The 23,995-nt window shown below is 34.2% G+C and overlaps 1 protein-coding gene across 5 annotated transcripts in view; it reads right to left on the minus strand.

Annotated features, from left to right (window-relative positions):
• Positions 1-267: 267 nt before the first annotated feature.
• Positions 268-23,995, minus strand: part of TRIM66 (tripartite motif containing 66) — a 55,550-nt gene continuing 31,822 nt past the window's right edge. For all 5 annotated transcript variants that reach the window (XM_087921062.1, XM_087921059.1, XM_087921060.1 and 2 more), the window contains 10 exons: positions 14,369-14,638; positions 13,509-13,731; positions 10,698-10,758; positions 9,731-9,905; positions 7,646-7,932; positions 6,648-6,783; positions 5,853-5,927; positions 3,831-3,986; positions 1,971-2,189; positions 268-1,653 (listed from right to left, as the gene is read on the minus strand). In XM_087921062.1, coding sequence (XP_087777188.1) covers positions 1,594-1,653; positions 1,971-2,189; positions 3,831-3,986; positions 5,853-5,927; positions 6,648-6,783; positions 7,646-7,932; positions 9,731-9,905; positions 10,698-10,758; positions 13,509-13,731; positions 14,369-14,638 — 1,662 coding nt within the window. In that variant the 3' untranslated portion in view covers positions 268-1,593. The remainder of the gene's footprint in view (positions 1,654-1,970; positions 2,190-3,830; positions 3,987-5,852; positions 5,928-6,647; positions 6,784-7,645; positions 7,933-9,730; positions 9,906-10,697; positions 10,759-13,508; positions 13,732-14,368; positions 14,639-23,995) is intronic.

Genomic DNA, 23,995 nt, shown 5'->3' on the forward strand with positions numbered 1-23,995 from the left:
CACCTGGTGCATGCATGTGCCCCAGGCGTCTGCTCTTCCGGTTGCTCTTGTTTCGGCACTTGGTACCAAAATGATTCACCAACACTGCCATAGACTATGCCATCAAAATAGAATATCTGGGCAACAAAATTGCTTGAAATTCAGACACCAAATTTTTAAGCGAATAGCTCCATATGCAAGTAGATTAAAGACTGCTGGGAAGAACTGCCTTAAGAACTTTACAGGAAATAATGTAGCAAAACAATTTACATTCCTTTCATAGGCTAGTTTATTATACAATTGAAAAAGAAATATTTTCTACAGAGTTTATATTGAATATTATTCACAATAATAATGGATAAAATATTCCAAACTTCCTAACAACTCTATAAACTCACATAAAGTGCCTTCCACTGAAACATTCATGGATACAATATTGAATGAATTCATAAAAATTGTGCTGAAAAGCCCTCTTCGTGTCCAGCAGTGTTTCTTAACCTTGACAACTTTAAAATTCTTTGCTGGCTGGTAAATCCTGGAAGTGGAAGTTCATACATGTTAAAGTTGCCAAGGTTGAGAAACACTGATTTAAAGTATGGTCTAGTAGTGTATCTAGGAAATTGTTATCCTTTGAGCTATTAAATCACACTTGCTTTAAGAGATGAGAACTAGGGAAGATAAAATGTCCACTACCCATACTTCCAGTTGCTCTGTATGAATTACATAATTCATGGGTTTGAGAATGAGGCACATGGGTGGCTTTATGAACATAGCATAATCAGGGCTCAATATATTTTAAATTAGATTCCATACCAATCAAAAGTGGGCAAGAAAAATATTCTCTTCCTCTATCACTCTGATAGTTCCAAAAACTCACACTTGTTGATTGGCTCCAATAACATCCTCTCTATTTTATAGTGAAATCAGATAAAGAATTAGGATAATCGAAATATATCTGTAGTGTGAGTTCTTGGTGTCTTGGTATTCACATCTCCCAATTTCTCCAGGAGCAACATTCTTGCATGATGTGCTTTCCATTTTTATTTCTTGTAGAGTCACATTCTAGAATTCTATTAAGTAAAAAACCAAGACCTCCTGTTTCATTTAGCCTCTTAGGATATAGTCAACCACCGACTGCTTAGCCAAAAATACCACGTGCCTAGAAGGGCACTGTAAGGTAGATTTCAGTTTCTTCAGTGTAGGAGGAGATAGACTTAGACAGTGCTGCCTGCAGTATAACAGTTAATAATTTTATTTCAAGAAAACCAAGTGGGAAATATGTGTTGCATACAAAAAACTGCCATGTAGCTATATTACTTAAAACTATAAATCAAAGGAGTTTTAAAAATAATTTTAAAAATAGCATACCAATACTAATCACTATTTCATGAAACTTCTGTCTAAATACAAATAATTAAACAGAACAGATAACTTGGAGAGTGTCCTTTAAAATATATTATGTTTAGAATGTATCCTCCCTTCACAGATATAAAATCAATCAATCACTCTGAAATTCATATTAAGCCTTTAAATATACATTTTCCACCTCCTCTTACAAAGTCAGTTCCTTTGTTGTTGCTGTTGTTCATAGTATACCAAGCAATGTTCCAGAAGTCATACTTGAGAGAAACCTTTCGCAGGCCAAAACATGGGTCTTTTAGGTTTTTCATTTTCCTGTTTAAAAAGGGAAACAAACATGTGAATTGCATAAACATCTCATCTTTTTCATAATTATTTATTTTCTTTTACATTTAATATTTATAACCCTGCAACTCAAACATATCCTGATTTATTCAACAGTTTCTTCACAATGAAGCTGTGGGTGTACCTGAATAATGGAGACATTATGATAATATATGGAAAGGAGCACCCTCATCTGAACGGTATTTGGGAATATATTCTCAAACACATCAATTCTGTACCAACAGTTTTGAACAGAATTAGCTTTATGGCCATTTAGCTATGAGGGGAGTTTGCTCTTGAATTCTTACAGCATGTCTCCGTCTTCTTTTAGGCTGGATACACTCTTGCCTATATGAAGGCCACTGCAATCCTTCAGGGGTTGCTTGACTATTCTCATGTTCCACATCTTCTAAATCAGAATCATCTTGTTGTACCAAGGGAAACCTTCTCTCTGGATAAATTTCCTTGAGTTTACTTTCAAAGAATATTTCCAGGCACCTTCCAGCCTCAGCAACTTCTGAATCAGGCTGCAAAAGAAACGCCATAATTAATTAGGTCATAATGTTGTTTAGGATAATAAATCTCTATTATTTTATCTATTAAGGTTATTTGTTTTTCAAAACTAAATCACTTTACAGTAACATATATAGTTCTAGCAAAAGCACTTAGACTTACTTATATACCACTCCACAGTGCTTTACATCCCTCTCTAAGCAGTTTACAGAGTCAGCATCTTGCCCACAACAATCGGAGTCCTCATTTTACCAACCTCGGAAGGATGGGAGGCTGAGTCAACCTTGAGCTGGTGAGGATCAAACTCCTGGCAGTCAGCAGGATTAGCTTACAATACTGCATTCTAAGCACTGTGCCACCAGGGCTCATATATAAAGCCAAAATATTCATTGCAACATACACTAAGAAAAATGGTCCACAGCAATAGCATGTCAAAATAAACAATACTATATATTAGTATAATATATATAGTAGGACTTCAGTACCATCATTAATTGGTTCCAGGAGGCATGCTAATACCAAAACCGATGAGTACTAAACAAGTTTTCCCCATAATGAATAATGTAATGAGTCACAAGGCAGCCAACACCAACAAGTTCTAGTTTGTGCATCAAGTACCAAACAAACAATGTACCGGGACAATTTTTTTGTGACAAAATACATTGAGTACCAAATTCGAGGAGTTCCAAAGCAGTTGAGTACAAAGTACTGGTGTAACATATATTATACTATGTAATGGAACTAGAATGGGTGGTACATAAGTTTAATAAATTATCTGTTCACAACTGTGTGAAATTAGAGCTGCCAGTTCTGGTATGGGCTTTCGTATGCATCAAATTCTTTCAAAGAACCTAGAATGTCGTAATGTATCAGCATAATATATGTGTGGATCCAAGCAATCTGGCCTTTTGCAACTGACAAAGGGAATTTTGTTAATGTGCACATTTTCTAAGTGCCATCCAAGATTTTTTTAGTATGGTACCCAGTATACCAGCAACCCACTGAAACTACCACAGCCACCTCTCAATTTTGATTTTCAGCTCTCAATATCTCTCATGTTCTCCAGTTCTTTGTCTTATATTCTACATACCACATCAAGTATCCATACTTATATTCTACATATCACATCAAGTATCCATACTTTCAAGCTATTCATAGTCTCCAGTGCCCTACAGTTGATTGGCAGGTTTTTCAGGTACAGTGTTTTACCACTGAAATTAAAAATAAATAAATAAACAACAGATGAGGACAAGCAAAAATGACAACAAATTACAATTTGCTGAAGACATGTCAAACATAAAGTCTAAAATAATTCAGCATACTCGTTCCCTCATTTTTTGTACCTTGGTTTTTTTTTCTTTCAAAGCAGTGGAACCTGCAGATGGGCACAGACTGAAAGGATGAAGTACTCCTTTCTCCTTTAATTCCCTTAAAATTATTTTGAATTACACTTTTCAAAATTAAAATATTCAAACCAGAACTAGTACCAGTGTTTTTTCTATATGCATCTTTTCTCCTTTTACCTCTAGCCAACTCCATATTTTCTTTATCTACAATCTCATTTAAAAACTCAAATAAAAATATCCATTGCAAAAGAAAAGCCGTGTCCTTTTTGGGTATAAACGTGTGCTGACTTCTGGAATACTAGAACTTACATAGTTGAATGTTGCACAGTTCCAAAACATAAGGCGCACGTCAGACACCAGCTCTTCTGAAGAGGTATAATGCAGTTTGTCTATTTTTTTCTGAAGTTTTTTCCGAATGATGGACAAGTCCATGGGCTTTTTGATAATCTGATAATAATGGCGAGCCTGCAAATAATCCCATTAGCAAAATATTTGATAAATCCCATGATGCTAAATAATTCACAAACCAAATATTTCCTTAATATTTGTAATCAGTAATTCTAATAAAACCTCCAAGTTTTTCTGGTACCTATAGAAACCCGTTACTTATGTACGTATTAGAATGAGGTCCCACTAGTTGATGTGGAGTTCAAGAGGGTGTCATGTTTTGAAACTAATTTTTATTGGGAGAAAAGAGCAAAATTATTAAATAAATGACTACAGATTCATACTCATTCACTGAATTTTAATTCGATGTATAGTCAAAGTCAATAGAATAAAATTCAATTTACCTTTGTCATGACCGTGCTCCCTACTTTTAAGGAGAGCGGCCACACTCAATCCATTCAAAGCACGTGCAACCATTGACCTAAAATGTCTATGGAGACTCTCTGTCATCCAGGTCATGGTTGTCCCAAATATGCTTTTTTCAAGAGGCAACTGGCCTTCAGTTCTGACTAAATAAGTTTCTTGGATGAAAAGCTAAATACCTTCAAGGGCGGGGGGAATGACTTCAGGGCCAGTTGCCTCTTGAAAAACATTGGAAAAACATTTGGAACATTGACCCAAAAGAACTGCCATGCTTAGCTTTTGACAATACTGACCATGTGAAATTTTAGCTATATATGTTTTTTTTAAAGCAACATTTTAAACATTTCCTCTGCACCTCTTCAGGAGAGATAGCAGGGATGAGAAAGAATAGCAACTTTAAAACTCTTCAGCAAAGCACCAATAGAAAAATCAGGCTGAACCAATCAATGTAATGAATATCTTATAACACCTAAGAGAAAAAACTTTAAAAAGCTATGACTGCCTGCTTTTTCTGGAATGGCAGATTGGCTGGCATGGCTTATTGACAAAATTAGCCTTTTCTGTGAATGATGGATCATGTATTGCTCGTGGAACAATTTCAAAAAAGTGATGATTATTATTTAATAGAATAGCCCGTTCTCTAACATAGCAACACTTTCTCCTTTCAAAAGAAATGCCCTTAAATAAATTATAACATAAACAATAAAGCAATTATTCCTCAAGTAGGCAGAATGTATAGAAGTTGTCAAATTTACTGGCCAAATACAGGTAGTCCTTGATTTACAACAGTTCACTTAGTGACTGTTCAAAGTTACAATGGCACTAAAAAAGTGACTTATAACCATTTTTCAGACTTATGACTGTTGCAGCATCCCCATGGTTACGTGATTTACATTCAGATGCTTGATAACTGATTCACATTTATGACGGTTGCAGTGTCCCTGGGTCAGGTGATCACCTTTTGCAATCTTTTTGACAAGCAAAGTCAATGGGGAAATTAGATTCACTTAACAACCAGGTTACTAATTTAACAACTGCAGTGATTCACTTAACAAATGTGGCTAGCAAAAGTTGTAAAATGGGGCAAAGCTGACTTAACAAATATCTCATTTAACAACATAAATTTTGGAGTCAATTGTGGTCGTAAATTGAGGACTACCTGTATTGTATTCATGTCAATATTAAAGAGCACATTGTACCTCCCTTCCTCTTCTTTCCTTTGTACATGTAGTATATGGAAAGAAAGCTGGAATAGTGTTTCAAAGTCCATTGAATCTCTAATCTGCCTTCACATTTTTTTTGTTTACAAATCTACCAACTAACTCAATTACAAGATTAGATCAATTTCTAACATAATTGGCAATTTTGTTGAAATAGGTCTGCTCATTTAATTGATAAAAGTATTTTCATTATAGAAAGCAAAGACAAAAAAGACTGTACCCACTGAAAGGGAAAAAAAGGGTAATCATTGATTGATAAGGTCCTACTGCCCAGAGAAGTTACTTCATTCTGTGTACTTACCAGAGGACTGACAGGTTCATGGAATGGAAGACTCAAGCTATTGCAGAACAGTGAAAGCACCAATTTTTCACACTTCTATAAAATATAAATCTACAATTAACTTATGTATATTAAATGGCTACATGAATATCTCTATGTTCTGTATAAATATTTATATTATACACAGACATTTGTATTTCTTAATATTCCTAGCTTCTCATAGTATAATTCTAAAACAGGTTGATCTCTATGCAGCTTAAAACAAATTATTGGCTAGCTTCCACTGTTTCCATTCTATTCTTTTAGCATAATATCTCTAGTAAAATTCAGCACAATACAGTAATACAATGGGATAGCCCTGACAAGGCATGAAGACCTGGTTGTTTCAGGAGGCATTCAGGCCAGCTCTGCAGGTGTTGATTTGTATTTTTGTGATTGGGGGTTATTGTTTTAATTTTGGGCATTGTGGATTATATGTTGGGGTTTGTGTTTTAATCTTTGTATACCACCCTGAATCACTATTATGAAATGATCATCCATACACATCATTTAAATAATACATTCCAAGTTAAAAATTAGTATCCTGTACATATTTTCCTTCTCTCCTTTCATTTCATAAAAGAGAGAAAAGCCAAAATAATTCAAAAACTGCTTAATTTATCTAGATAAAATTCAGTCCTATTGTAACTCAAATCTTAGAGCTCAGTTCTTCCCAGAAGCTCTTTCAGTGCTGTTTTCTGGGACATGCAAACTTACCGAAAATACATTGTTGGCAAAGAAGATAGATTTGTCATTAATATTGTTACCTGAACCTACCTTTTGGTCATATTCACCAAGGCTATAAACTGGTCTTGCTTGCATGAGTGTATTGTAGTCAAATCGTGTGTTTTCACAATCATAGACTACCTCTGGGTTTTCCACGTTACGACAAAGTGTGCACACCCATTCTCCTCTGCAGCACAAAAAAACAACATGCAGCTTTGAGCTACTGTACAGTTTTATTAAAATGGCAATGGTAGACAATGATTTAACCAACATTCCATTAGAATCAAGTGTCAAACTTGATTTCATTGAGGACTTTTTTCGCTGCCAGAGACACTGCAGGCATGTTTCCTTCCTGTTTCCAGGGTAGTCCTGCAGGCCAGATCTAAGCACCCCGCGGGCTGCATCTGGCCTGTGGGCCTTGAGTTTGACATGCCTGCATTAGACTAAGAAATTCTTGATTTTTTAAAAATCTGAAATGCTAAATTAGAGAAGAATTTTCTTTTACTCATTACCCCTGGCAAAAAAAAATCCCATTGCAACAAATACTGCAGAAATCTCTATAAATTCTACATTCTTTAAGTTAATCTAATAAATTTAATAACATAAGAAAGGACAGAGGATAAACATAAACAGGATTCACAAGCATCAGGAGCAAAGCAAAAAGTTACGATATTCTTTCAAACATACTTGTTTGTTTGTAGAAAGTTAGATTGTAATAACCTGAAAAAATACCCAAACGTCTTTTTGGTGTTTGTCAAGCTAGTTATCCTCAATGTTTGTCTTGTTTCTTCTCAAAAACAAAAATCCCATTGGAAACATTTATACTGTGTTAGATTTTTATATAATCCAAATTTAACATTGAATAAGTTCTTATTTATTCAAGATTTCAAAACAAACAAACAAAATCAGTAGGAAAGAAGCACTAAAAGTAACACATCAGTTCAAGGACAGATACTGAATTATTTGGGTATGTATGTTCTAAAGCAGCTCACTTGCAAAAATCTAGCCCCAAAGAAGAGAACAGATATTCCTAATTCTGTTATACTCACACAGGAAAACTAAGTAATGCAGGAACATGGCATGAGAGATGAAACACCTTCGGGCAGTAATCACAACACAAAAGTTCTCCTCCATTCAGGCAAACAGCACAAAAGTCTTCATTCTCAATAGGGTGATCTTCCTGAGGAAGCCCAGATTTCTTCACATTATTACTGAGCCTGTGATCTCCTGAAGGAAGTAACACCTGTTCACTCAGCTGGCTTGTGAGGATCCTGCTTTTCTCCAGCTTTTCTCCAAGTTTAGGATTCAGACTTTCAGATGAATGTCCTTGATTGACCTGTGACGAAAAGTGAAAATATTTCCACAAAAAGTGATTGATATACTGCAGAAGTTTAAGTATAGTACATTTCCTGTAGCAAATGTAATATATTAGTTTCTTTTGAAAACTGAATATTGGGAATGTCTCCTGAGGTTTCAACTGTTACATAATCTCCAGTTAATATTCATTATATAATTCATTAATTTTGCCCAGAGTTTAAATGACCTAACCAACATAGTCACCAGCTAATTATAAAGCTAAAATGTTTGCATCTGAATGGAAGTATACCTTATCAGTTAGACATATAAGCCCTTCCTTGTAGTCAATCTGGCCTTTTAATGAAAAAAGATTCCTTCCATTTAAAAGAGGGAAGGAGGTTCAATGAAGACACCCTAACAGAAGAAAAGGGACAGCGGGGGGGGCAGGGGGGGGCGGGAGACAGAAGCAATGTTTGCCAATTTGTTCTTTTTCTCTGCAGTCTTCAGAACTGCTTCACATGCTAATCTGAAGAAGCCTCCATCTGGGACAAGGGGATAATAAGGGGTCCTGAAGGGAAATAAAATAGGAATATACCATAGGCTGAATGAAGTTTCAAATTGCACTCTGCTCAATGAAAGTTGCAATCCACCGATGATATTGTATTTTCATTAATTATGATTTTAAAGCTTTGCTTTATGGCATGATCACTCCTGCTGGCTTCTCCATTAACTCTGTTTGTTAGAAGACAGCAAAGAAGTCTCAAATGCCAATCACATGCCCATGAAACATTGCAATGTTATAATTGTGAGCCAGTTGCCAACTGTTTGAATTACAATCATGTGCCTGCAAAGATATTGCAACAGCCACAACTATGAGGACCTGCTGAAAGTCCCCCTTGTTCAACATTGTCATAATTTTGAATGGTTGTTAACTGAGTGGAATTAAAGGAGGACCTCCTACATTACTTGCGAAATATAAGCATGACAAATTGAGATGAACATATAATTATTATTCATAATAATTATTTATTTATACTTATTATTATTCATTACTCTCCGGCATTCCTGCAAGTAAAACCATAGCTTTATAAACTTTAAGTAAAGTAATTGCTTTATAATATTCAAGAGTGATATTACTTAAAATAAAATAAAATGTATATATTAATGAATATTAATGTAATAATTTCTTCAATGGCATAGCGGGTAAAGCCACTCAAAGAAAATAATAAAAAGAGTAAATACAGTAATATGTGGGTTCTACAAGATTTTAATTTAAGCCACTTAACAATAACAATATTCTCAAAAGCATTGTATATCCCATCTACCTCAGTGCATATGCAGAAAGAACAGTTATATATTTCACTTCTGTAAGTATTTGACACAAATGGAACTATGATTTTCAATGTTTGGTACACAATGTTTGAAAACTCTTTTTTTATTATTATTTAGTATGCTACTGTATACTGCTTCCATCTGTCAGCACCTACTCTTCCAAAAACATCACAACTTCTAATGAAAGAATACTTCCAAGTCAAGATCCATATGTAGCATTTATTTCTGAATATTTCTCCCATTAGGATATTCATTTTGATATTTGGGATATGTATTTACCTCAGAAAAATGGCTTCCCAGAAAAGCTACCCTCGTGCCCAAATTTAATGTTACTTAAGCATTAAAAATTGGGAGGATGTGATTATGAATCCTAGCTGTCTCTATACTTTGGCTCAAAGTATATCACCATGATCAAATTCACCATGATTATAGTTCTCAGTGAATGCTACTAAATGCATTTGAATAAAATGGAAAAAAACAAGTTAATGCAGATAAATTAAATTTACCTTAATAGCCATGCTTGAAGACTGAGTACCACATTCAATAATCAACAGAAATGTCCCATCATGTGTACTTTTTTGTGGCTGCAATTTAAAAATTGGAAGCTCTCCAGATTCTGATGTGCATATTTTCAATCGTTCCAATCGCACATATGGGATTTTCACCTCTTTGGCACAAATTCTAAAAAGTGTTAAATAGTGAATCAGTGCTATGGATCATTCCTCTATCTTACCTTTACCATTTTAACACAATTTGGCAAACTAAGTCAAAATATTGCATTTTGTTAATATTTAAATCAATACTAATGTTTTAACAATTTTAATTTTAAAAAATTAAAATATTTTAACATTGTTTTTATTAATTAATCTTATATTTCCACACTATCATTTCTACTTTAACTTCAACAGATTCCCCTATACAATAGTAAGCTGTTTCCACATTTCCTCAAATAATTTTTATAACTGATTCCATATATTAGTAATTTTGGAATGATGTCTAGGCATTTTAGAAAAAAGGCAATATAAATATATTAGATATTATGATTTCTTATGATGCATATAAAGGAAATATCTGATTTTAAAAGACATATACAATTGTTTCAAAATTAGATAAACTAAAGTGAAAAATGGATTTATGTAATTATAGTCATGTTATAATTTCTGCAGGATATATAATTCCTTTGATGTATTGAGTAATTTATGCCACTCCTATCTTATTAGGTATGGTACTACTTAAACATAATAGCTAGTTATATTAGTATTCATATCTGCAGTTTTACAGACAAATTTACAGTTTTCCATTTACTGTATAATTTGGATTAATGTATGTTTCATACATTTTTCTCATCTAGAATTGCTTCATTCTATCTCGATTATTTCAACAATCCATTAATTCAAATTTACATACTTTCTAAATGAAAAAAAATATTCATTGCTTGAAATGAGCCTTAAAGCTTCCATTAATTCTGATTACCTGTTGTTCTGACTACTTTTAATTTCCTTTTCAAAATGTTCTTCTTCATAGTTAGGACAATCTACAAGAAATAAAATGAGTAAAATAACACAAAAGCTACCTTGATTAAAAGGGAGAGATATTTTTTTAGCATCCAAAATACAGACCTACAGTAAATTTCTCACAGAAGTACAGGTAGTTTTCAACTTCAATTCGTTTAATGCTGGTTTGAAGCTACGATGATACTGAAAAAAATGACATACAGCACATCCTTGAAGTTACAACTGTTGCACCCCCCCCCCCCAGTTATTATAATTCAGACACTTGGCAACCGGCTCACATTTATGACAGTTGCAGTATCTTGTGATTACATGATTGCAATTTGTGATTTTTCCAGCCAACTTGTAACAAGTAAAATCTGTGTGTGTGTGTGTGTGTGTGTGTGTGTGTGTGTGTGTGATTTGCTTAATAATGATGTGATTTGTTTAATGACCATGTGGTTTGCTTAATGAGTCAGTTAATGGCTGCAATAAAAATTGTTGTAATCATGTCTGGTCACATGATTGCATCACTTAGTAACCAAAATTCTAGTCCCAATTTTCATAAATTTAGGAATATCTGTACTTTAATTTCAGTCAAAATCACTAAGATTTGCTCCAATGGAATCCACTGGAACATGAACAGGTGTATTCCACAGAATTTCTTATTGTTGTCTCAAAATATTTCTTAGTTCAAAAGACATGGACAAGGAATTTATTGCACTGCATAGAAAAAGTTGCATTCAGGGCAAAAATAGCTACATTATGACGATGATGTGCAGATAACATGAATATCAGAAGCTGTAATTCTGGAGCTATTTTTAAAGTATCTCACATTTACTGAACTTAGGTTGATATTCATATCCTTAATTTATTCCTTCCATAGTCCATTAACAGAAAAATCATGTAGGAAGAGAGAATTCATGGCAGGACAATTCCCAATGCTTCTTGAATCGATGTTCCAAGAACCATAAAACAGGAGGGTGAGTTTTTGCCTCAAACTTTATTCATAGTTTGCTTTTGACACTTACAACAGCTCCAGGGATGACATAGTTTTCTCCAATTACAGGAAGATACTGAGAAATAAGGGGCTTTGTATCCAGCAGATACAGACTCTGTTCTAATCTGTCACTCGGGTGATCTTTTTAGTCTCTCACACAACTATATTGGTAGAGCTCATCCCTGGAAGTCAAAGGGAATTTGAAGTTTTCTTTCTTGTCAGCATGCAAATTTCTATAATCATTTTTAGGAAAACTTAGAATATCTATGATTCTTGAAACCTCTTAGGGATTACAGGATTGTATTCTAACACATGGGGCAGGAAAGTCTAGAAGAAAATGTTCTTGGACTCTTATTAATATAGAGGTGGCTTTGTTTTTCTTTATACTTATGAATCTACTTTTGTGTTTTCCTAGGGAAGGGGGCATTGCTAATCTTATTTATAATACTGACCATCATTAAGTGTCAATATGGTGACCTCAGAGAATAAATGCTTTTTACAAAAATCTTTATTAATAAAGCAACATTACAAAAATTAGAGATACAATTAACATATAACATCTAAAAATAGGCTGATCTATTCACAAAGTTTCCCTACTTTTGACCTGACACAAGTCTAAAATCTTATCAACTCTCAATTATGAATCTTAAATTCATAAGGCTATTATCTGAGAGCACAAGTCCTCCACTGGCAACGTTAGTGGCTGGAGGAAGCTAGGAGCTTGGTGGTTTTCCAACGGCCTTTGCTGTCAGCAAGGAGCACTGCTGGGGTGAGATCCAACCACGGTGAAGACCTTTATTGCATTCAAGCAGGCGGAAATCTGTTGGTAGTTCTCCTTCCGGCAGTAGTCAGCAGGAAGCCACAAAATGGGTGTTCTGGGGTGGGGGCATGGAAGAGTCAGTTTTAGATCTACTGGATCCAAAGCTATCCTATTCCCTCAAATGGACCTAATTAGTCTTATCAGCTATACCAACCCTGGAGTTGCCAGAAATAATAGCCCCCCGCCTAAATGGGAAAGAAGAATGCTATAAATTTGAAGATTCAGTGGGGCAAAAAAGCTAAAGAAAAAAAATTGTTCTGCCTGAGACAAGCCAACAGAGCTTGAGATATAGCAGAATTCAAAAGCTATTTCATTCTGAAAGAATTGTGATATATAATTGCCATCAATGGTATCCTTGTATAGAAAATACATATATCCTAATTCGGATGTACTAGAATCTAAATGATAGTTGGCAGATCTGTTGAAAATGATTGTTCATCCTACAAAGTTACATCGCTTTTACCTTCTGTAAACTGGCCTTGCAGTACCAGTTAATCACAATGAACAAAATATGCAAAGGTGCATATGTCAAGTGATGGTGATAGTATCTGGATGTCATTCTTTAATAGCCAAACTCCCTGCTACCTTTTCTATCTTAATGCATAATAAACTCTTCTCTGCTATTTCTCTTCTGAGTAGTACAACAATACTGATAACATTTAAAATTGTACTGTATCAATTTTATTTATTATGTTATCAGGCTCATTCAAATTAACAGATCTCTAATATTAAATCAAGCCTAGACAAATATTATATTTTTATGTATTATTAGCCAGGAAGTTGTTCCATGTTTACTAAAGGCCAGTATAGTGAACATTAATAGAAAACATGGGACAGTTACCTAAATCATAATTTAATTAATGGTTTCTCATTATAAAACATTTGTATTTTCAGCAGCAAATCTTGAAATAATTATGCTATGCAATATATGATTTTGAACATCCATGAAATATAAAGAAAAAATAATCTGGTACCTTCAGTGTGTCCTGGTTTGGGATTAACAGACTGCATGAAGGTTGTGTTGCTGATAAGTAAGGGAGGGGAGGTACATGGCTGAGTTTTCTTCACTGAGAGATTAATGGGCTCCTCCAGAATATTTTGTAAAGGAAGAGCCATTTCATTCATGCCTTTTGATTCCGCAGTGACAATATTGCTCCCAAGAGGATAACTCACATGGCTAAACTCTTCATTTTCCAGCTGATAATTGAAGGGGGAAAAGAGTGATTTGCAAAATATTTTAATACATCAAAAAAATAATCAATAGAAAAGCAGAATTATTTTATTCCGTATCAGGGTGCTTCATTCTGAGGGGCACACAAAGCATGAGTTCAAATAATTTAAGATCTTTGAATAACATATCTACAACAAATTTTCACAAATTTCTCAACATCCTATCATATATATAGGCTCACTCTATGTGGCAATGGCAAATTACTTCTATAACGCTGCCAATAAAATTCCTTGGAACTCCTTCATGAAAATCCAAAGTCTAATTTTTCTTGAAGGAGATTTTAACCTTTTGCCATAAGAACAGAAAAGTCACGCATGGATTCCAAGGTGGTCTCTAAGTCAAGAAATAAGACACTCTTGGCAGGAATTTGATCTGCATAGAAGCTTTTGAACTGGGTTTATACAAAAGGCACATCGAGTACTGAACTTCCAGATAATTTAAATGAGGCCTGCATAAAAATACTGCCACAATTTTTCAGGTTCCAATAATCTTAGCAGAGATTTTCCAGCTCTGTGGTGGTTTATGAAATAAACTAGAATGACCATTCTTGTGATTTTTTTGACCCCATATCAAATGATTATCTGATGGATCAACTGTTCTTACCTTGCAAACTGGGTTTACCAAAGGCATGCCACCAATTGCTAAGTGTTCTATATTTTCAGAACTCAGGGTCCTCGTTCTATCCAAGGACATATTGTAAGTAGATATCGATTCAGGAAGCATTTCAGAGACATGCGGTACATTCTGGGACAGGTTAGGTGTTGCACTGCAGATTTCTTTTGCCTGTGAATCAGCTTGTCTGGGTGCCCTTGTCGAAGACAAGTCAACTTCTAAAATGTTTGGAAAACCCACTATGTTCATTGAAGCTGACCGCTGGGAGGAAGAAAAAAAGATCATAGGAAGCTCAGTATTCATTGCAACATTAATTTTTTCACTAGGAAGGTTTTTGTAGCTTGATTGCAATATTACAATATTTAATTGTATTATCTTGTCTAACACCATTCTGAATGCTTATTATAACAATGGTCTGTCTATTTTAAATGTTTGAATCCACTAAAAGGTTCCTCAATTATCAGACAACATATGTGTTTTCTTAAAATGCCTGCATTCATTCATTCATAGATGGACAATGACCTAACAGAAAAGACCTTTTGTCATCTCATTTAAAAGTAGAAAATGCTTCTTTTTTGAAATTATCCATACTTAAAACCCTCAGATATAAAATTTAAAAGCAAACTGAATGGCTTTTCATGATTAATTCAGTTAACAAGTTTTCAAGTATGTAAACCTCAAGCAAATTTTACAAAATTAATTGTTATGATTTTTCATTGAGTTATATTTTGATTTATTTTATATATAAGGAAAGAAAGGAGTTTTTTCCTGTTATATACAAATGTTATTTTTTTCCTATGATAAGAGTTATAGCATTTTGGCTAATCTATTGGCTGGTGGAATTTTCATACATTGTGGCTTCTGAAAAAAAGTCTTCCCAACTGGAGATTCCATATTTGGGAAATCAAGATATTAGAGCTTCCAAGTGCTAGAATCAGAATTTTAAGAATCTCCAAATATCCCAAAATTTGGAGACTCTCATGTGACTGAACCATTCCCTGACTACTGTATGTATTATTGGGTGGAAGTGCTAATCACTCATCTTTGATTGGCTCCAAAATTGTCATGTCTTCCCTGCCAAACCCTGTCCTGCTTCCTGGTTTGGATGACTTCTAAATCGCTACAAAATATTACTGTTAATAACCAATAATAAAAACCAATAATAATACTTTGAGGATACGTCATTCACAAACAAAATTATTGGTTGCTTTCCTCTGACTTGCTACCCATTCCAGCATACCACCAGCCAGTGGGAAAACATCACTGTGCCATCTCTAATTTCAGGCCTCTCCCATGATCTATTTTCCCTAGCTTGGGTTGATGGACCCTCCTCCCACAGCTCACCTGGGCATCTCCCAAGTTGAAATAACAAACACATGGGAAGGCATCAGGACAGAAATTGCTCCAGAAAAGATAGAAAACTGGTTGTATAACTAATATAGAAGAACTAAAACTGATTTGCTAGTGGGAAATAGATTTCTTCCTTTAAGGAGAGGGAAGAAGGTACAGAACATGGCAAATAAAAGGAAACTAGCAAGGAAGTAAACCCTTACTTTTCCCCCCAAATAAAATAGGGAAGATGAATGATGCTTTGTCTTGTTAAACGACTGGAGAAAAAATGATGTCAAAAGCAAAGAGACGAGTAGTTACAGATCTAGAACTAATTTTGGGATATAAAGTGCTAATAAGACAAAGGCTGAGGGAGAAATGGACAAAATGAATGCTGGCTAGTGACAAGAGAAGAGGTATAATCCTTGCCTCTGTACATTTCAAAAATACGACTCAGGCCACATCCACCCAAGATATCAGGATGATAAACTATAAAGATTTTTTACACACTAGGGCTGTCCTTGGTGTTGAAAAGTGAGGAAATATTTCTTTGTTACTGGTACAGCTAATTATACCTTCAGCTAGTCTCATCCATGAATGAGATCAGGGCAACATCTTGGAGACAAATAAGGACAGTGTCACTGTTATGGTATTGTGACTACGAATAGGAATTTGGGAAAGACTTGGTACTTAGACCTCAAATTACCAATAACATTAAAGAATTTAAATTCTTTTAGTAGCATAGTTACATGGAAAATATAACTCCTTAAGTCAATATAAAATTTTAATCTTACTAAAAGAAGGAAGGAAAACTAGCAGGGAAATAGGAAATGAAGCTATCATGTCACCTAGTTCTCTCTGGACTAAAGGTTAATTTTCTGATATCAATAATGAAGAAACTACGCAATGCCCAATAAAATGTATATATGGAATGGTGTACCTATGTGTATGTGTGTGCCTACTTATCTAAGATCCCAGCAAGATCTGATGCATTTTCATGCTGATTCACAAAGCTACTGTCAAGGATACAATAAAAATGTATTGGGAGTAAGGTTCATTAAGTCCAATTAATTATCTCTTTAAAATGATCATTCCTTTTTCCATTAGTGGAGGAAAGGGAGAGGAATCGTCCCCCTGTGGTTTTTACTGCCCTAAATTATGATACTTCCATCCTATTTTTATGTTGTCTAAAAAGATTTAATATCTCACCCTTCAACATCACAAACGTTCATGTCATGTGCTTTTGTGCTGCAACTTGTGCTATCAATTCATTTGACTTGATATATTATATATTGCGCACACTTCTGTTTACAGCCTCACATATATTCTGCAGTTTGCTTGCTTTTCTCAATCCTTATGTGTTCATTTGTTACTCATTCTCATTTGTTTCCACACATGTAGTGAAAGAACATCTCACTTCTATATTTCTCCTTAGACAAACATATAAATTGCAGGAGCATCTGAAATGATGCTCTTTATCTAAGATGAAAATGATTAATTATGACCCTAATGAAAAAAGTGTTTATTTTCCTACATTTCCTTTCATGTTTACTGTGTGGGTTTTAATATTGTAGGTGCCAGTGTTTTCACTGTCTTTATTCCATACATTTAATGTCAGCCTTATATAGAAAAATTAGGATATGATAATATTAATGGCATGAAAGTGAAGAAAATATTGACTTTCTTGTTTTTACAGTATCAGGAACAGCTACAGCACAAACTGGATAGAGAAATGACAGCTGTTAATAAAAAAAAACAGGTTTTGGATTTGCTAAAATGGCATAGAATCTTTGCAATTGCAGAGAAATTACTGAGAATGGCTACAAAGTAATAAAAGATGCAGTTAAGTAGAACAACATCTTGGCAACTCCTTTATGCTGTAAACTTAAACAAATGCAGTAATTCAAATCAAGTTAGCTCAAGTTTAACTCAGAGTGACCAGAAACCTATACCTGATTTTAAATGAATTGTTCCTGATCAAAAGACTCTCCTGTTTACACGAGAAGGAACATAAAGTCAGCTCTGTATTCTGTAAAAATTCATCCTGAACAAATTGAGTTGGCTTAATATCACAGAAATAGTCAGCAAAACACATAGAACTGTATATTATTTATATTCCTTTCAAATCAATAAAAATAACATTTTTTTTATTGTTAATAACAATAAAAATAAATGATTTGACAATTGTCTCCCCTAAAAAAAACAGAAAGGGTGAGGAGAGATGATGAGTTGGCCTTCTCTAATGCTCCAAGATGCATAGGGTGCTTAGAGTCCAAAGGCTCTGATCCTTGCCTATTTCCACTGATCTATCTACCTCCATGACATTTGTGGTACACTGGCATCATGCCCCCATTTCTAACATTTAGGACTGCCAACTGACCTAAAACAAGGGGGAAAAAACTAAGCAACCTTTCTGCAAAGTTCAAACCAGCTTGCCTGTTCAAACACATGGTCAGGAAGACAAAAGATAGTTGCTAGGCATATACTGAGAGATGGATAGCATAGCTTCTCACAAGACATGATCTGAAAGGAACAACTTGGCTGATGCTGAATACTTACTCCATCCTGAGTGTTTGATTAGTAACAGAATTACTCTTTTGTGCTATCATATAATCAATCATTTTAAGTGAATTCCAAATGTAGAAGTGCTTTGGATAGCAAGGTGGATGGTATATGCACTTACATCAATAAATGTATAAATAAATGTATAAATAAATACATAAATAAATAAAGTAATACTTATTTATAAATTGCCCTGCCTTTACGTATAATTAAGAGAAGTAAACAACAGAAGTAAACCTACCAAATTAAATCTATGATAGAAACAAAACTGTTTAAATGTCAAAAGACTCTAGGATAAAAGGTATCTTTAGGAGATCACTACCTGCATTCTGGTTTTATTAGAATAAACAGCTTGAAAACGTGGTAAAGTTACTCTGACAAAGCTGTAAGCTTATGTCAGGTGCATATTTAGCAGTGCAGCAAGGTTTAGGATTTAGCCACGAATGACTACAATCATCAACAAATTTTGAAACCTTACATCCACAGTAGTGCCAAAACTTTTTGTTATAAATTGGATAAAATTGAATCTTATAATCCCAGGTTTCTAGTACTCAGGGAGGAAGGAGGGAAAGAGGAAGACTCCAAAAGTTCTATATTTGAATTGGTTTTTATGCTGGTTTCACAATGAAATGGATGAATAAACAACACAAGAGACATGTGGCAAGAATTCCGCAATGGAATATGGATCACCTGCACTGGTTGCAAAAGCTTGACAGAGCCTCCACATATGGCATTATATTGTAGATTTTAAATGTAGAATAAATAAATAAATGCACATTGAAAGATTACATGTAGCCTTTTCTTTTTCGCAGAAAATAACAACATGCATTGGTTTACTGCATCATAAAAAACATCCTGGAAAGGACACATTTTACTAAAAGGACCAAGATAAAGTATGAAATTACACATTTTATTGTAATTAATTTAAATTGCTCTGAGAATCCCTGTTGCTATCTAAATATTTGTTTTTCCTAAGCCCCAGACAAGTATTGCTGTTACTTGCTCATTCTGAGATGGTGCTCAATTTTCAGTTTAAAGATTTCTCAGACAGTCATAATCATGTACAGATGGTCTTCATATGACACTGTACTTGCACATATACTGGTCATATTTTTCCTACTATAGTAGTTATTTCAGATAGAATTTTTATAAGAGTGAAGTGAAGCCATTAATATTATTGTTGCCCTAATATGAGATACCCAAATGATTAGTGTTTGCATGTGTGGTAAGCTTAAGGTGAAGCTTAAAATGAAAGTTGAGTAGTATTGCTATTGGGCTCATTTGATGTTTTGCGTTCTTAATAGGTCACAAGTCATGTATATGACACTTATGTCATCACAGCAATTGCAAACAAAGTACAAATAATTATCACCATCTTTATGCACAGTATAATTTTCTACCAACAAATCCATACGATTGATATGCTTACATATATCTCAATGAGTTTCACATGACTATATTTCTATATATCATCCACACATTAGCAAATACAATAGTGTTTTTGTTACAAAACTACAGTGTTAGTTGAATAGTCAAAGAATATTGTATACTTAGTGATGTTTCTCCCAGAAGTATTGACACTGAGAATGCAATATACAGTATCACTGGCAACTATCACATGAAGTTCCACATCTTCCCTCCTGTGTTCATGCCACTATTGCTTTCTCAAGCTATCAAGGTTTAACCTCTTCCCTATTCAGAACCACACGTACAAGATTGTATGTCTAACCAACATTTCAGAAAAGACACAAATGGCAGCATGACTATAGCCCCATCTATTGGGTGGAATATCCTCATGTTCTTAAGAGTTGTTGTCATGCTATCTTGCATTTGCCAAATTACATTTTCAATCATTGTTTGCAATAGCTCTGAATATATACCACTGCAGTCTGTCATGTAAAGTATCTGAAAAACCTGAAACTAAACAGAGTTTCCAATTGTGCAACTGCATTATTTTTGGAATGTATCTTCTATCTGCAGAAGGTGATTATATAAATATATCGGTTATTGGATTTGATTCATATATAATCATAGTGGCATCTGCTAGCTGCAGTTACAGTATTGCCATGTCAGGGCACCCCTTTGAATGCATGGGGATGGGAAACTGCCTGATGGTACCAAACATAAAAATAATCTTTAAATCATCCCTAGACATTTGGTTATCTTGTTTTTTTCATCAAGACTTTGCGAAGGAAACATCCGCTGCTTTCTATGAATAGGAGGCTTTAAAGTCATATTTAGCAAAAAAAAAAATTGCAGCTAGTCAGTTCAAAGATTCTCCCATTACAGTTAAATAAAGTCATAGCTCATTTAACTGAATTAAATAATGTTGCTTGAAAGCATTTTAAAATAGTATTTTATTGAAATTAATGTTAGTGATTGAGTTTCAGATATTTTGCCAACTTAGTAATCTAAACTACCCCCTCCATTTTCCAATGTCCTTCTATGAAAGTTTCTTCTTAAAAACTGAAAGAAAAAAAACAAATCAAGGGACAAAAAATTGTTTGCAAGATAGCATTACATTATTAAACTACATGCTTAAAATGTTGTCAGTACAATGTCCACATGTTATTTGACCGATTTGAGAAAATGGTACATTGGAAAACGCCAATGTTGAAACTATATTACTTTATCTTTTTGTAATAGGTCCTTGAAGAAGGCAGAATTTTCTTTAAGAAGTTGATGTGCCTTTGCTGCTTTCCAGTTGGGGGAGAAGACAAATCCTACATAGCATCAGGTCAGAAAGCAGATTATTTTTTCAGTAGTTCCAAATAGTTAGAGTATCTTTAATGAAAACATGTTGAGTATTTACTTAAGTCTATCCCTATGATATTTCCTAAACAACTTCCAAATCAAGGCATCTAGAATAAAGTGATTGGCATTGGTGTGTCCGATCTGTTGAAGCTTTGAGACACATATACTCAGTTAATAATTGTAGTGAGTTGGTGTAAAATACAATAAATCATAACTCTGTTGTATCAGACTGATTTAGTCATAGTTATCCTTAAGAGTTTTGTGTTGACTTAGGGAAATTGATGAAATAATAGAAGAGTCCCTGGATTAATTTGTTTCTAGCATGCAGTTGGCTAAAAAATGGTTGAAAGACCTGAAGTGATACCAGTTTGATATGCTGAACAAACTGATGAATTGTTTTAGGAGCAACTGAATTCCAGTAATAGTTGGCTTCATATTCGGATGTTTTATAAAATCTATCAAGTCAATCTTGGTAGGGAGATGTTGAAGGTCCAATCAGAGAAAAGGGCTGTACTGTTTCATATTTGGTTCACTATATTTACCAATAAAAAAAATCTTCTTCAAATCATATTCATAATCTGGTGACTTCATTGACATATCCTTCATTGACATAACCTTCATTACAATAGTATAGAAGTTGTTACAGTTAGACAGATAGCTTCTCTAACATCTCTTTTGAGATGAAAGGCATAAAAGTCAATTCTTTATATCAGCTCTTATAATGTAAATAATTAGCCTGCAAAGCCATGGTAGAGTTAAACCCAGAAAGCATCTGACAAAGAAAATTCAGCACAACAATTTTCTTATCATGGGACTCAAATGATGGGTTTTTCTGTTTTGTGCATTATATCAAAAATGTAGAAGACTTTGTCCATCATGTATCATCAGGGGATGGATTCCATTTGATCAGAATGGGTGTACTGGGTGTTGTTGTCCAATCTATCGGTTAAGACCATTGTAAAGTTCTTCAGATCCTAATTAATGAAGGACATTGAGCAATAAGATGCAATCATAGCCTTTCTCTGTTTTATCTATCAGTTGTTTTCTATTACTCATGAATAGTATCTAATTAGTCAAATTTATGCAAAATGTCTCAGTGTTTTTCTGTAAGAATTATATACAAATATGTCTTTTTGCCTTGCTTGTTGCTTTGCAAATGGCTCCAACAAATTCACTGTTAAATTGCATTTGTAAGGCATCCCTTCTTTATTATCTATAAGCATTTCATATCATGAAGTACACCATGGAAAAGAGAACAGAACAGAAGAAGATCAAGAACCTGGAAAGAGCTAACATCAGGGCTGACACATGAAGAGCTCAAGTTGCAATTCCAAGAAGAACTGTCTCATTTCCATATCTGTCAACTTAAGTAAGCAGCTTTCATAATGTTATATTACTTATATTACAAAAGGAGGTTCCATCAGGCATGGCTGGAACTGAAACAACAACCACATATATAGTAATCATTGGTACAGTCCTTAACAATTTATTTCTCTGTCTCGTTATACATGTAATATTAGGAAAGATACCTTCTGTGCATGTTAAAAAACAAGATACTTTTTCAATACGAACCAACCAGTAAGGACAATTCTTCCTAGGTGTCCACACCATAAACCTCCCTCCACCCTATCTATATTGATATCAACATAAATGTATCATTTTTATTGTCACTGAAGATAATATATCACTCTTCTCAGCAACAGGGCAGGGGGACCTCATTGACATTATGCAAAGAAGACTTAGCTCATCTACCTCCACAGCCTCAGAATCCTTACTAATCTACCAAATTCTTGTATTCCTCTCTTTTCTCTTCATGGAAAATGTGAGGCAGGGGGCATTTTCATATACCACATTTTGGCCTGAGCTCAGGCTTCATTTATCTGATTGTTGTCTTGCTAACAGATCTTCCCTCTTCCCCTCAAGGCCAGCTTTTGTACTCACTATAAACATCATGCCCTGTGAGCAGCCTCCCAGTTTGTACATGTCACCTTGCAGTCTACTGAAGTTCTTGCACTCCCAATAATATATAATACCCAGTGGTCACATTCAAGGGGATTCTGAGATTTATAGCTCTTGGCATATCAAGAATTTGGAAAAAGCTAAATCACATGATAATTCTACAACCTGTGGAAGTAGGAATTAGGAAAAAAAACTACATGCCTCATCCTGACATCAGGATTGTCATTCTTTACTTCTCTGCCTTTCTTACCTTTACAACAGTCTCCAATTCATTGTATTTTTCTACATTACATGTCAGATTTGCCAACATTATTGCTACAATTTTGTATGTTAGTTAGAAGCCTTTAGTTATAAATATTAATTATTCACAAAAGAAACAAAAACAATTTTCCACATGAAGGAGCAATACTGAAGTTCTTTTTAAATAAAAAAAAAATACAAGTAAATATAAGGCTTTAAAATATCAGATCTTGCTTGATTTGTGATAATAAGGACAAGAGTTGTCCAGAAAAGTTAGAAACTCCCTACAAAATGTTTTGATTGGTAAGTCTTAATGTATATTGGCTGCCTCTGCTAATTATTGAGTATTGATTTGATATTAATAGTAGTTTTAAAATGCTAATTGATAAATGCTTTGGGTGTTTTTTTTTCCAGTTTTATATAATTTTAAAATCTCTTTTCAGCTTCTTTCCCCCCCCTCTTTTTTCTTGGTTATGCTTTCAAATAAAATAAGTAAAATAAAAATAAAATAAAATATTATTTTAAATATACAAACAAACATCATCTACAAAACAGCCCTAAAACATGAAGGTCCATCTGGAAATTCATAACTCATAATTCATTGAAGAAAGACCTTTGTGGATTTTTTCTGGTATAATTACATTTCAAAGATTCAAAGGTGTGTGTGGGTGGTGGTGGTGGTGGTGATGGGTGGGTAGGATGCTTCAGCTCTAGTTGTAATTCAAAGGCAAGTGGATTCAAAGTTATGCAATGTTATTTGTCAGCCGGGACAGT

Source organism: Pseudonaja textilis, chromosome 1 (genome assembly GCF_049901715.1).
Source record: "Pseudonaja textilis isolate UNSWEBS1 chromosome 1, rPseTex1.2, whole genome shotgun sequence".
Classification (NCBI taxonomy): Eukaryota; Metazoa; Chordata; class Lepidosauria; order Squamata; family Elapidae; genus Pseudonaja; species Pseudonaja textilis.